General features: G+C 34.4%; 2 protein-coding genes across 3 annotated transcripts; one reads left to right on the top strand and one right to left on the bottom strand.

Annotated features, from left to right (window-relative positions):
* On the bottom strand, positions 298-2,360 carry LOC18611586 (succinate dehydrogenase [ubiquinone] iron-sulfur subunit 3, mitochondrial). Of its 2 annotated transcripts, none has more exons than XM_007047923.2 (4): positions 2,035-2,360; positions 1,532-1,770; positions 941-1,150; positions 298-734 (listed from the first exon to the last, which is right to left on the bottom strand). In XM_007047923.2, exons 1-4 carry the CDS (start codon positions 2,302-2,304, stop codon positions 548-550), a joined length of 906 nt encoding a protein of 301 aa, XP_007047985.2. In that variant the 5' UTR covers positions 2,305-2,360; the 3' UTR covers positions 298-547. The 2 variants fall into 2 exon arrangements, with proteins under 2 accessions (XP_007047985.2, XP_017982224.1); XM_018126735.1 differs by having other exon boundaries at positions 675-863.
* LOC18611585 (mucin-12) lies at positions 9,578-12,370 on the top strand. Its single transcript, XM_007047922.2, has one exon. The coding sequence runs from the start codon at positions 10,261-10,263 to the stop codon at positions 11,677-11,679; it is 1,419 nt and encodes a 472-aa protein (XP_007047984.1). The 5' UTR covers positions 9,578-10,260; the 3' UTR covers positions 11,680-12,370.

Here is a 13,381-nt window from a genome sequence, read left to right as displayed (position 1 = left end):
ATACTAGAGAGAATTTTTTTAAAAAAAATTGTGAAAATAAGTGGAGGACAACCAATAAAATAATAACAATAAAAGATGGAGGGAATGCTATTTTTGTTGTTTAATCTCATAATGTAACAAAGCTTGTGCATGCCAAATGTACCAAATTAAGGAAAACCCTTGTGCAAACCAATGCAAGCCAAATTGGGGATAAATACAAACTCGAACTTTTTAAATTGTGTTGCACTTTAAAGTGTCACTACAATTAAGGACAACCTCCTTCAGAATAAATATTAATCATTGCATGATTTCCTTTTTGTTTGACAAAAATCAGCAGCATATCACTTCGAATCAAACACATTCCTAATTTTTGCTCACGCAAGCAATATCTTGCACCTTTGGTGTTGAATTTCTAATTTCACAATGTTATGGTTCAAGCATGATTTATAAGGAAATAGTGCCAAGGAGCAGGAACTGGCTAACATTGTCATCTTCAATGCATTAGGGAGAAATGGTAACTACTAGAAGTAGTAGATAACATAACAACAAATATAGAACATATTCTTAGCTACAGGCTTTCAACCTTCTCCATTGGTTCAGAAAGCATGTGCTTGGTCTTCATCTTATGAATTGCACCAGCTGGACTCAGGTTTTTGGGGCAGTTTGCTGTGCAATTCTTTATAGTCCTGCATCTATACAATCTCTTGAAGTCTTCCGTTAAGGCCTGCAGCCTTTCCTCAGTGAAATCATCCCGGCTGCCAAGTAAATCCCATAGTTAACTTAAATTACCAATACAAGTTGTATGAGAAACATGAAGCTTTTTATCCTTTTGGCCAACATCCTGATTACTTCAATTGGATAAAGTATGAAAAACCCCTCAAATCCTGCCACAAAATACAATTTACATATAGAACTTTTATTGTGGTTCAACCAGGCAATTCACCTAGTAATTAAGCATTACCTCTCGGAGATCCATCGGTAAGCATGAAGCAAAGCAGCAGGGCCGGGATACTCCTCCGGGTTCCACCAGTAAGAAGGGCAGGAAGTAGTACAGCAAGCACAAAATATGCACTCGTATAGGCCATCTAGCTTCTTCCTGTCAGCAGGTGATTGCCTGTATTCCCTCCCATCTTCAGGTGGTCGTTCGGTCTTAAGCCATGGCTCGATTGACCTTTGTATTCACAAGGAAAATTTGTTCATAACTCACTCAATGGACAAGTTCTAGTGCTTTGTATTCGATGTTTGCATGAGTTAATAGATAGTATCATCAAATTTGTGATGAAAAAAGATTGATGTAATTTTAATTTAAATTAAATTATTATTTTAAAAAAAATATTTCAAAAATATATCTCAATACATTACAATTATTCAATCACAATCATAAATTATGAAAAATTATTTAAGATTCGATAAAATATTACATGAATCTCACATCTATAATTGATGAATACTTCATAATTTAAGATTGAAATAAATGGATTCTTGTATTGTGTAACATAACTATTTATTTCTATAAAAGGAAAATGGTAATCTCATTACTCGTAAGTCATACCTGTACTGTTGGTAATAATCGGTAAGGTCTACAACCAGATATCTGATCACATACATGTGAGGCAGGGGAGTTATAACAGTGGGCTTGCTAGTGTCTGCATTAATGGGCTCGAGGCAGGCCACAGTGTTGGTTCCGTCGTTGTTCATTGCACAAGACCCACATATCCCTTCCCTGCAAGACATCCTATAGCTTAGGCTTGAATCATCCTTTGCTTTTATCTTTTGCAATGCATCCAAAACCTGACACAGAAATGTACTTCAAAATAGGTCGACCTTAACCTTGAGAATTTTTCTTTTTTTTATAATTGGAAGAGAGAGGATTCGAATTCTGCTTTTTAAGTAGGAGATTTGAACCCTACTCTTTAAGCAGGGAATGATACACTAACTAATGAGCCAAATGCTCGAGTGCAACCTTAAGATTTGAGAATAAGAATTTTAATGATTATTTTTTCTTTCTTTTGCTAATGAAATGTTGGAAGTGCAAGAAGAAATATGCACTAGTACCATGGCGCCACAACTGGAAAGGTCTACATAGTAAGACTGGAGAAAGGGTTTGTTGTTGGTGGGGTGGTCAGCGCTCCATCTAAAGATCCTGAACTCCTTGTAAAGCTTCTGGACTCTGTTCTGAATATCCCCATGTGTTTCAATTGCTACTTCTGCATGCGCTTGTGCAGCTGGATGGTCTTCCAGCACTGGAAAATTTTGCTTTTTTGGGTCTCTACCCAAAATCCGAGCTACCTTATTGAAGCCATGGCTCAACAAGCTACTTGACATCTTTCTTTCTTTTTATTTCTATTTTTCTTTCCCCTCCCTTCGATTGATACAAAGATTTCATGAAGCATTATAACATTTCTTATTTAAGGCTTTGGATTTCTGGAGACACGTAATTGCATGGCTGAAACGTGTTGGGAGTACACAAATTGTGGCACAAACTTGTACATCTGACATCACAGCCTTGACTTGCAACTGTCATCTTCTGAGTTCGGTTCAGTCTAGGTTAGTTTGGGTTAGGTTTTGTGGTTTAAATGACAATCTAGCTTGGGCTTTTCTTTGAGTTTGGGCTTACCTTGAAACCCCATTTATTAGAAAAACTTCTGATTTATTCTATACACTTGGACCCATCTATTCTACTTTTTCTTTAGTGAACTACTCTTAATCCCAAATGTCGGCCGGACCAATTAGTATTAGACTTGTTTTTATTGTTAAAAAAATTCAACTCAAATCTTTGAAAAGAAATTTTAATTATAAAATTAAATACTCGAATGTAATTTTTTAAAAAAAATTAAAAAGCAGTTTTTATTAAACCTGGGAAATGAAAGGGTTCCCACCAGTAAGGTGGCAAAAACAAATACATCAGAATACTGGAATGTAATTAATGTTAGATTGGGACGAAAGCTCTACATGATGCAAAGTTCCAAACATGTTTGAACCTCATAACTTAATTGCCATTTTAAATTTAGGAAATGGAGAGGATTACAATACTTGCCATTGTGTAACCTAAACTGTAAATACCAAAAAAGAATCTTCAAAGAGGACCATAATGCTTTTCTTTTGATATTTTTAAAACGTATATTGACATAGAATTTGAAAATTCATAGTACACTTTGAAGAGAAAAAAAGCCCTGCCCTCTATCATTTATGCCAGCAACGGAATAGAAACAAAAATAGTTTTCAATATTTGCAGTTTCAATCAAGAGTAGCCAAATGGAACTTGGCAAGACAGAGTTAGACAGCGGGGGTTTGGTCACCATGAGCCCCAAAAGATACACAAAACGACAGGGTTAGCTGTACTATATGACTCCAATAACATACTTGTCAACCAATTTCGCTGGAAGGTTTGGTCAGTTGGTCAGAGCCTTGGATCCGGTGCTGAAGATTAGCACGACAGTCAACCCCAAAACCCCAAATTCCACCCATCTTCTTAATTAATCAAGCTCCAAAGGCCCCACTACAAAATACTACTGTTATTAGGACCACTTGGCCACCTTCTCTGCTAGACTTTTATAATGTTTGACCCCCCAAAACCCCTCCCCTCCAGCAGTCGTCCCCTTATTTGAAATTGAAATCTCTTGCAAAACTTGGTAGCTTCTTCAATTAGTTTCTGCACCCCCTGGCACATCATAGTACCATTTTCCAGACAAGTTTGTGTCTGCAACTCTGCGATGATGCCAAGAACTCAAGCATTTTTTCAAAGAAAAATTGCTCAAATTGGTCGGGACCATCGGGCTGTTAGGTGGGGTTGGGATTTAGAAAATTAGAATTGTCAAACTCATTGGTTCTTAATCATTTCAGAGCTCAACAAAATATGGGAAAGTTTTGCTCAACTCCTCCAAAGTGTCAATATTCATTCATCATATCAATTTATCAAAGACTAGTCTATTATATGCTGCCCAAGGATGCTTGGCTACGCATCATTTTCATATCAAATCCAAGGATCAAACTTTCATGATGAACATTTGGAAAAAAGCCAGCTCATAGCTGGCTTATCAGAAAAACTCGTGATCTAGATTTGAGAAGTACTTCTGCCTTTGGTCCCCAAAGGAACAAAAAATAGAAGAAACTTATCAGTCCCGGTAAGTACATACTTGTTACTTTCAAGATCACTTAAAATGAGGATTTTTCTTTATTTATTTTTGTGACCCACACTAAAATATGTATTTAATTGGGGGTAAAACATAAAAGAGAATTAAATATATATATATATATATATATTATTAATTAGCTTTTCCAAAAGCCTATATTAACACAAGGCAAACAAATGCTAATTTTTTAATTTTTTTCATGGAATTTTTACAAATTTTGTTGTAGAAAGACATATATATTTATGAAAATAAATTAAAGAGCGGAGGGTACAAGATTGAACCTGCTACGCAGTTGACCAACACCAACATTAAATTTATGTAAGTGAAAGTTTTCAGCAACAAGTCAAAAAGAAAGAAAAAACAATGCAGAAAAAGCAAAGTGGTGTCTAATCAAATGTGTAAGCAGCGTAAAACTTAAATTAACTTAATGGGGTTAGGTAACCTTTGATTGTGAAAATCAGCTTGATGTTTCCTAAATTTATATATATATATATATATGTAAGACCCACAAACCACAACAAAAGAGCTCAAATAATAATAATAATTAAAAAAACTAAAGATTTCTAGTATTTTCTTTGCTTGTTTGCTTGTACCTTTATATATGATTATTCATTTTTGTAAATTATTGATGCATTTTTGCTGTAGGGCATGGACATACAGCTGTTTTAGGCATGAGTTGGTATTCATCTTTCAAGTCATGTGGATTCTGGATGGGCGGTGAAGAATAAGAGCAGAGAGCAACCACCAACTAAAATGAAAAGAAAAATATTCTTACGAGCAGTCCAAGATATTCTGATTTGGAGAATATATTTGGAGAATGAGAATTTAATTTGCGTCGCCGTTATGACGTTTGCATGGAAAATAAAACATATAATATATATATACACTAATTCTATATAATGAGTAGAAAAATGTTGTAGTATATAATCAAAATTTATATAACTGAAATTGTAGGAAAATGTTGAACCGTCCGACCGAATTATTCAAATCCTAAATTAGTCTAAAATGAGAGAAAAGAAAATTGATCGCTTTTCCAGTATTGCAAAAGGAGGGGGAATTTACGAAGGAGAACACTGACTGTGAAAATGGTTAAAAATATTAGTAAAACACGAACGTGTAGAATAGTGGTTGAGGATCAATATAGTTCTGTGTCACGTCAAATAATTAAATATGTATCCGATACCTTACTAGGTGTATACAAAAGTCATGTAGATTTAAGGGCTATTCAAACTTAGGGAGCAAGGAGCCCCTGGATTTCTGGGCCTTATTTATATATTAAAAATGCTAATCGGTTTCTATTTTAAATTTCACAGTGAATTTACAAGGTTGACAAGTTGTTTTTTTTTTTTTTAAAAAAAAGAGACAAGTGTTTTAATAAGATATGTTTATGACAATTAATAATTATGTATACTTTATTAAATAAAAATATGTGTTTTTTTTTTTAAATTTCTTTGTTAAGTTTAAAAACTCCACCATGTATAAAATAATAATGACATAATATCTAAAAAAAATTCTTAATTATTTAAAAAAATTAAAAATTATTTATTTTTTATTACGTTTAATCAATTTTTTATAATTTTATTTTAAACTAAATAAATTATTATAATTAATAATTGACTAATTATTACTAGTCAAAATGTCACGTTAAATGACATTAACGTAACATATTGACATATTATAATAAATAATTATGTGATTTAAAAATATGATTATTTGACATATTCACCATTCACATTAGCAACATGTAAGTATAAAACTAATAAATGATAATAAATCAAATGTTAATCATAAAAATATTTTAAATTTTAAATAAAATTATAAAGAATTGATTGAACGTAATAGAAAAATAAAAATTTATTTACATTTTCTTAGATAGTTTAAGAATTTTTTTAAGTGTTATGCCTGATTCATATCTCTAAACACATTATATCACTTATTACATACCTTATATATATATATATATATATATATATATATTATTAGCATAAAAATGGTAAAAGGTAAATAACAAATACGCCCATAAATAGCACAAATCGGTTGAAATTGGCCTATTAGAAATACAAAACTACAGAAATCAACCTAGTTTACAGTAATAATTTTACCATGCCTATTCATGCACGTTAAATTGAACCTCCTTTAAAAAGTAGGCCTTTTTTAATTACTTTGGTCAACCTTTTTCACCACAAGGCAATTAAGCGAGCCTACGCAAGTAAAGGGGTTTGGATTTTCTGTTTCTTTCTCTAAAAGAATAATTCTTTATTGTTTAAAAGCATAAAACCAACTGAATAGAATACTATCACTTTTGATAAAAGAGGTTAATTTAAAGTCCCTCTAAAAAATTTACGGAATAATAACAAGTCAAAGTTACCATAAAACTAAAGCCGAAAATAGTTACCAACTTGCACTCGAGACACGTTTATATTAAACTGTACTTGACTTTCACCAAAAGAGTTTGCCGTTTTTAATACATTAAAGGCAGCAACTCGAGCAGGGGTTAGGTCAAGTTGGACGACAACCCCATAGCCAATCTGAAGGCTGTAACAGTATATACTCAACTTCAAGCCGGATTTGGTACATCTGCTTTATATGGTTGGACCATAAATAACTGTAGAGAAGATTGTTGCAACACGTTAGGTTTATATGCTTTTTGTGGACTCGGATTAGACTCTGTAACAAGCTTAAGCTCTGAAGTAACACTTGCTGTTACTTGTTTTCCATATCCTTCACATGTTTTTGGTTACACAACAGGAAAATAAAACCCTTTACCATTCTAATTGTGTACCCCATGCCTCCCGTCCTAAGAAGAAAAGAAAGCTGGGCCTCTTAAGACAGTTAGAATTATGTATGAATAGTTGCGGGCCCATAATTGTTGAGCTTATAAGGATATTTTTATTCTTATATTTGATTTGACTTGGCTTTTAGTTTGCACCCTTAAAGATACATATAATAATTGAGATTTATTTATTTTTTCATCTATAAATTGTACATTAAATTATTAAATACAATCAATATTTTTATAACCAAAGGCGTTTTTGTGTGTTACTTCATTTTAATTACGATTATCCTAATTGCTTGGATTAATTTACATCTAAAACTGTTATAGATGGGCATATGTTTGCACAAAAGGAAAATCGTATAGCCCGAAACAATAGCATGGTTTGGGTTTTTCTTTTTTTAGAGAAGTTTTAACAGAAAATAATTTGGAAGAGTACAACGTGTCATCAATTATTTATGTGGTGAACTGTTACAATCAAGACCATGACCTTGACAATGCATGACTATGTATAAATGGAGCAAACCATACGATTTTTTTTTTTTTTATAGTTTTGCAATTAACATACAAAATAAGCTATCCCTAGTTATGAATGGATAAGATTTATATAAAATCTTAGATTCGAGTCGTAGTTAATCAATTAGAAAGCTATTCCTGATTGCCAACTTCCCCTTCAAACAAAATATATATATATATATACCTTGATTCTAGATGAATACCAGAAGTACATATAATTTGATAGGGCCCATTGTAAGAGCCGGTGGCTTTCCCCATATGATCGTTGCCTGAGTTAGTTTGATTTTTATATTCGTGTTATGGATATATAGGACGGGGGAAATTATGACAAAGGTGAGACATCAAAGAATATCCCCATCAATCGGACGGTCGAGATCAAAAAAGCGACTGCGATGCATCCTTATGTGAGCCTCAGGTTCATTGAGAACGATGGCAAGTCCAATCAATCCACATTTTTGATAGCACCAACCCCTTCTACCTGGCTCGGATAGCGTCCACACCCACAGTTTTTTAGACTGATTAGTTTTACAGCCTCAAGCAACTTAAATCAGACATAATTAGGTAAGCGATTTGAGAGCCTTAATTGCCAGCTCTCTCTATACTTGTATTTCATTTTCAGCCTCCAAACGTCACCGTTTAATTCTACCAAAATTACATGTATTCTTTGCAGGATTTTATATATGGTAATACGCGTGTATACATTCATCATAGCCATTTACCAAGCATGTGTATGTAAGTTATTCACAAGCACATAAACTGTGACAATAGATGTATCAGATTCTATTAAGTATACTGAAAAGGAACAAAAGAAATAATGAATATGAAAGTCGAATACAGTTTAAAACAGTAAACAGATTCGTCATATCGAATTAATCTTTGTTTAGATAATTTAGATTATTGAAGTGATAGTGCAATATAGATAAATAACATTGATTTATTGGTAAGGCATTTGAGTTCGTTATTTTAAAAAATAATGCCCAAAACTTTTAGTGGTGAATGGAGATGAGGTTTAGAAAAAAGAAAAGAAGAACCCCACGGGCAGCAGGGACATTGCGTGCAGACATGAAATACGTAAAGGTTTCAGATTTTAGGGTTAGGGTTTGGTGTTGTAGGGGCAAATACAGACCATAGGTATGGAAAAGGAGGTAAAAAGAATATAAATAACACGTAGAATGACAAAGACCTCTAATCTCATACCAGCTAACCCAAGTTGTGTTATCAAATTATGATTTTAAAGTTAAACAATATGTAATATATTTATATTCCAAAAGGGTATAATAAAGTTAAATAAAAATATTGGTGAGCTAGCTTCATCTTTTCGTTTAGATGGTTGCAGCGAACTTAAGGTGTTGTTCAACTGATCTATCCATCCAAACATCGGAGCTTTCTTCTTCTTCTACCTTTCTTCTTTTTGTTTCAAACAGAAGAATTTGATGCTATTATTATAATAAATGAAGTGGAAGAAGATAGCAAAGGTAGAAAAAGTTATGGAAAAAAAAACAACCAGGTAAAGTAGAAGATAACAGGAAAATATAATGATTTTCCATATACAATTTCAACAGAGGAAGACTGTGAAAGATTCTCTGAGGTGAGGTTCCTCTGATCAATTATATAACCCCAGATTATGATTTTTCTTTTTATATTTATTACCACTGACTTGGTCAAAGGCTGTGGCTAGGAAATACTATAATTTTTTTTCTCTTCATTTATTAGCTTGTTGCATCAAATAATCTGTAAGGAAAACAGATGGAAACGCCATACTTAATTTTTTCTCCTATCATTAAACCTAAGTTACCTAACCATTTAAACATAAGCAATGAATAATTAATTGATTTTAAATACAAACCAGATTTTATTTTCTTCATTTATGCAATTTAGTTACTGTTTCTATATAGTACAGCTATTTTTTAAAACAGGATTTTTTATGGTTTTTGAAAAGGAATAGTAGTGATGGTTGTTATCTTTTTCTTTTATACCATTCAACAACCATCTTCCCTAATTTGTTTGCTTGCCCACCTCATTATTCCCAACAAAAGGAAAATTAATTTGTTACACTGAAATATGGAATATTTAATGGAATATATATTTAAAAGAAATAAAGAATTCCTCTAAAATATCCATCTTTTTCTTCTTTTCACACTAAAAGGATCAAAACCACATCTCCCTTATACTTTGACCAGTTGCCTTCATCACAGCCTTTCTCTCTCACACACATGGGTGTCCCACCCTGATCTTTTTGAGTGAAACCACGAGCAGAAGCAGCAGCCTCTCTTTTTGAGAAGAAAAGGCTAGAGAACAACTCCTTTCCCTCCCTTCTCTTTACCCCTCTCTCAAACAAAAAAGATTTAAACAAAAAAAAAAAACCCTAGTTCTGCTTAACTCTTACAAGGCTAAAAGCCAAAAGAAAGGCAAGAAAGAGATTAAAAGAGAGTCCCCTCCCAGCAAAGTTTACTTTCATTTTACCTCTCTTCTGCAACCATTAGTTTGATGATCCCTGAGCTGTTAATTCCTTTCTTTGCACATACCCTTTTGCTCAAAGACAAAGTAAAAGCAAGCAAAGCACTGTCTTCTTTGCAGATCAGAGCTTTAAAGACAACATGGGTACTTTCTGATAGCTCTGCTTCCGGAAGATCTTCCTCTTTCTTCTCTCTTTTCCTTCTTTTTTTTTCCTTTCCTTTCTTCTCTTTTTTGTATTACCTCATGCTTCGTTTTGTAGCTTCCTTCTTAAATGAGTCCGAGTGGTAAGTAAGCAAAAAATCTCTTCTCTGAAACTCCTCACATCTCTGTCTCCCTTTTACGTCTTTCCCTTTTTTTTTTTGGCTATCTCCTGTCTGTCTGTCTTTTTTCCCCTTCTTTCTCATGGATTCTGGTAATAGTGGTAGTATGCCATCTTCGAGTGGTGGCAGTGAAGAGTATGATTCACGCGCAGAGTCCATCTCAGCTTTCTTGAACAATAACTCATCGAGCCATGTTGGTCATGGTCCCTTGGGAAACCAACCACCACCACCAGCACCACCGCAACAGCAACACCAGAGCCACTCTTCATCAGCTATGTTTGACCCTTTATCGAACTACTTCGATCATCCTTTATCAAGATCACCGCAACTTACAACAATTCCAAATTCACTCCTCAATCTTGATGTGGTTTGGTCCAAAAATCTAAGATCTGAGCCCAATTGCACTGATCTTGGTGGGTTCATAGCCTCGTCATCACCAACCCAACAGTTGTTGACCAACCAGCAGGCACAAAGCAGAGCTACTTTTCCTTCTATGCAGATCCCTCAAGGACCAGAGAGCGCTACAAAAAGTTCAATTTCAGGCACAGGTGACCAACCCAACAACAACAACAGCAACATGGTGCGTAACCCAAAGAAGAGATCCAGAGCTTCTAGGCGTGCACCAACAACTGTTTTGACCACAGACACCACCAATTTCCGAGCCATGGTTCAGGAGTTCACTGGGATCCCTGCACCACCCTTCACGTCCTCACCTTTCCCGAGAACCAGGCTTGATCTATTCGGTACACCTTCCACTATGAGATCAACACCTTTAGACCCTTCACCTCCTCATTATCTTTTAAGACCATTTGCCCAAAAAATCCACCCTCCCCCGTTTGTTTCTTCTTCTACTGCTTCCTCCTCATTTCCTAGCTCCTCGATGGTCGATGCTATAGCTTCTACTCCTAGTACTAACATCACTTCCGCATCTGCTAGTAACAACAATACTACTTCTAGTTCAACTTCCATTAACTACCAACTGTCATCCGAGTTAGGCCTTTTAAAGCAGCCTCAAAATCTCCTCAACATCAACATGCAAAACCCAATTCTTAACTTCCAATCTCTCCTACAAGCCCCTCCAAAATACCCGCTTCCCAATTCAACCATTCTCGGAACAAAACTGCAAGGGTCCTTAGATATTCCGTCAAATGACTCTTCTCTCAAAATGGGTGTTTTAGAAGAGTTTGGTTTGAGCCATGGCCATGTCAATACCAACCTCAGCGGGCTCCAAAACATGGTATCATCGGACGGGGCATTGCCAAGAAATGATAGTAGTACTAATCCTCCAAGCTGGGGAGAAGGAACAGGCTCCCAAGAACATGATCAAAGTCTCCTAAGGTCCATCAATGGCGGCTACAACAGTAACTCTCAGAGAGTCTCAAATGGGAAAGTGAGCAACTTCTCGGCTTCTTCATCGGACTTCCATGGCGATAAAGGGCCAGAAAATGTAGCTGCAAGAAGTGAAGGTATGGTGGAATCATGGATATGTTCCTCAGATTAGGAGTATCTAAAACGTTACCAAAAATAAACCAAAAAAAGAAAAGGTTTCAAAATGAGAAAATCTCAACAAAGAATATCAAGGAAATGATGGTGAGTACATCACATGATGCATGAAAGAGATGGAATCTCTCTTGTTCTCTCGCATATTAACCATGACTTTCGACATAATTGAAAACACTGTTTTTTTTTTCTTTCCTTTTTGTCTTTTCTTTTTTTCTCCCTCTTTTAAAGTTTAAACCTTCCCCTTTTAATTTGATCATTGCTATGTAAATAATAGTAGCCTCTCTCAATATATATTCTTTTTTTCCTTCTTTTATTTGTCACATTTTCTCATATTATTATGTTCTTCATACATGGACGATCATGGCCTTTTTTCAACGTTGTCGTCTCAACAGTACAAAAGTGAATGGTAGTTGTTTAGTATTCTTCTCATTCCTTTGGAGAAATTTCTTTTTATTCAGTTTTCTTTTATGGGGTTTTTGACTATTGTAAGGTTCAGAATGTGAATGCAAATATCAGACAACGAAACCATGAAACTTTGTGTTCTCTTCTCGGACATTTTTTTTTATTTCTTTTTTGGTTATTTGCAACAAAGAGGGGAAAAAATGCAATAATTTACTGTAAGAGAGCACTATGGCCTGGAGTTTTGTCCGGTTTCTTCGTATCATTTATCCAACTCTGAATTTTTATTTTATACTTGTTTAAAATTTTGTATGATGCCTAGGAGTGATTGGTGGCGAGATTTGGGGAATCGTTAGCCGCCGCAATCTCAATTTAATTAGTTTGCAATTATCTCTTTCCTGTGTGAGTTTGTGCTTCATTTTCCTTCTTTTATAATTTGGATTGATTATTTTTTACTCCTTTTATAATGTACATACCCATGTAATGACATTTTTAATACTTTAATTTAATTGCTATAGTTTAGGAGCCGTATCAGTTCCAATTATAAGGCCATGTCTTAGCCCATGGCTCATTTCGCACGTAAAATTATGGTTGTACGTTTTGGACAAAATAACCTTTTTATTGGTATTTGAGGTACAACCGTGATTTTCTCTCTTCCCTGTTGTCTTAGGCTATTGGCATAATGGGGAGAGTTTATTATTCGAATCTAAAATCTCTATTTCGATTTTATTCTACACAGACCATGTTTTGGATCTTAGAAAAGTAATCGTACATTGTTGGTTTTTTATATATTAACCAAAACAAATGTACATGTTTAATGCTGTGATTAGTTTAGTTGTGTAGTCAGGGTTATACAGTCAGAGAAAATTATGAGTCCCAAACTAATGGAATTCCTATGTGATGGTCAAGGGAATTTCTTTTGTTTCTGCGATTAGGATGGGACATAACTGTTAAAACGACAGGAAAATCTGGGTGGGAAATATGGAAACTAGGTCCATCGTCATGTTCTGTCTCTTTTTTTCTCTCATTAAAACAACCCCACACTTTTAACAGATAAGTTTTTGTCATAATATTAGGATGTAGCTAGTCATACAGTTAGAGATATATGCACTTGGTTAATGCCAACGACTAGTTTGAGCTGGCCATTGACGTATATGGATCAGGAAATGAAGGAATCCTTCCTTTTTTAAAAAAAATATATATATTAGCTAGCTAGGATGATAATTTGTTCGTACACAATAAGGAACACGTTGGACAAGCTTAATCTCATCGTGCAAACATCAGTCTTCACTCTCATGAAT

Source organism: Theobroma cacao, chromosome 1, assembly GCF_000208745.1.
Source record: "Theobroma cacao cultivar B97-61/B2 chromosome 1, Criollo_cocoa_genome_V2, whole genome shotgun sequence".
NCBI classification, from domain to species: domain Eukaryota; kingdom Viridiplantae; phylum Streptophyta; class Magnoliopsida; order Malvales; family Malvaceae; genus Theobroma; species Theobroma cacao.
This window is presented reverse-complemented; position numbering and strand designations above follow the sequence as displayed.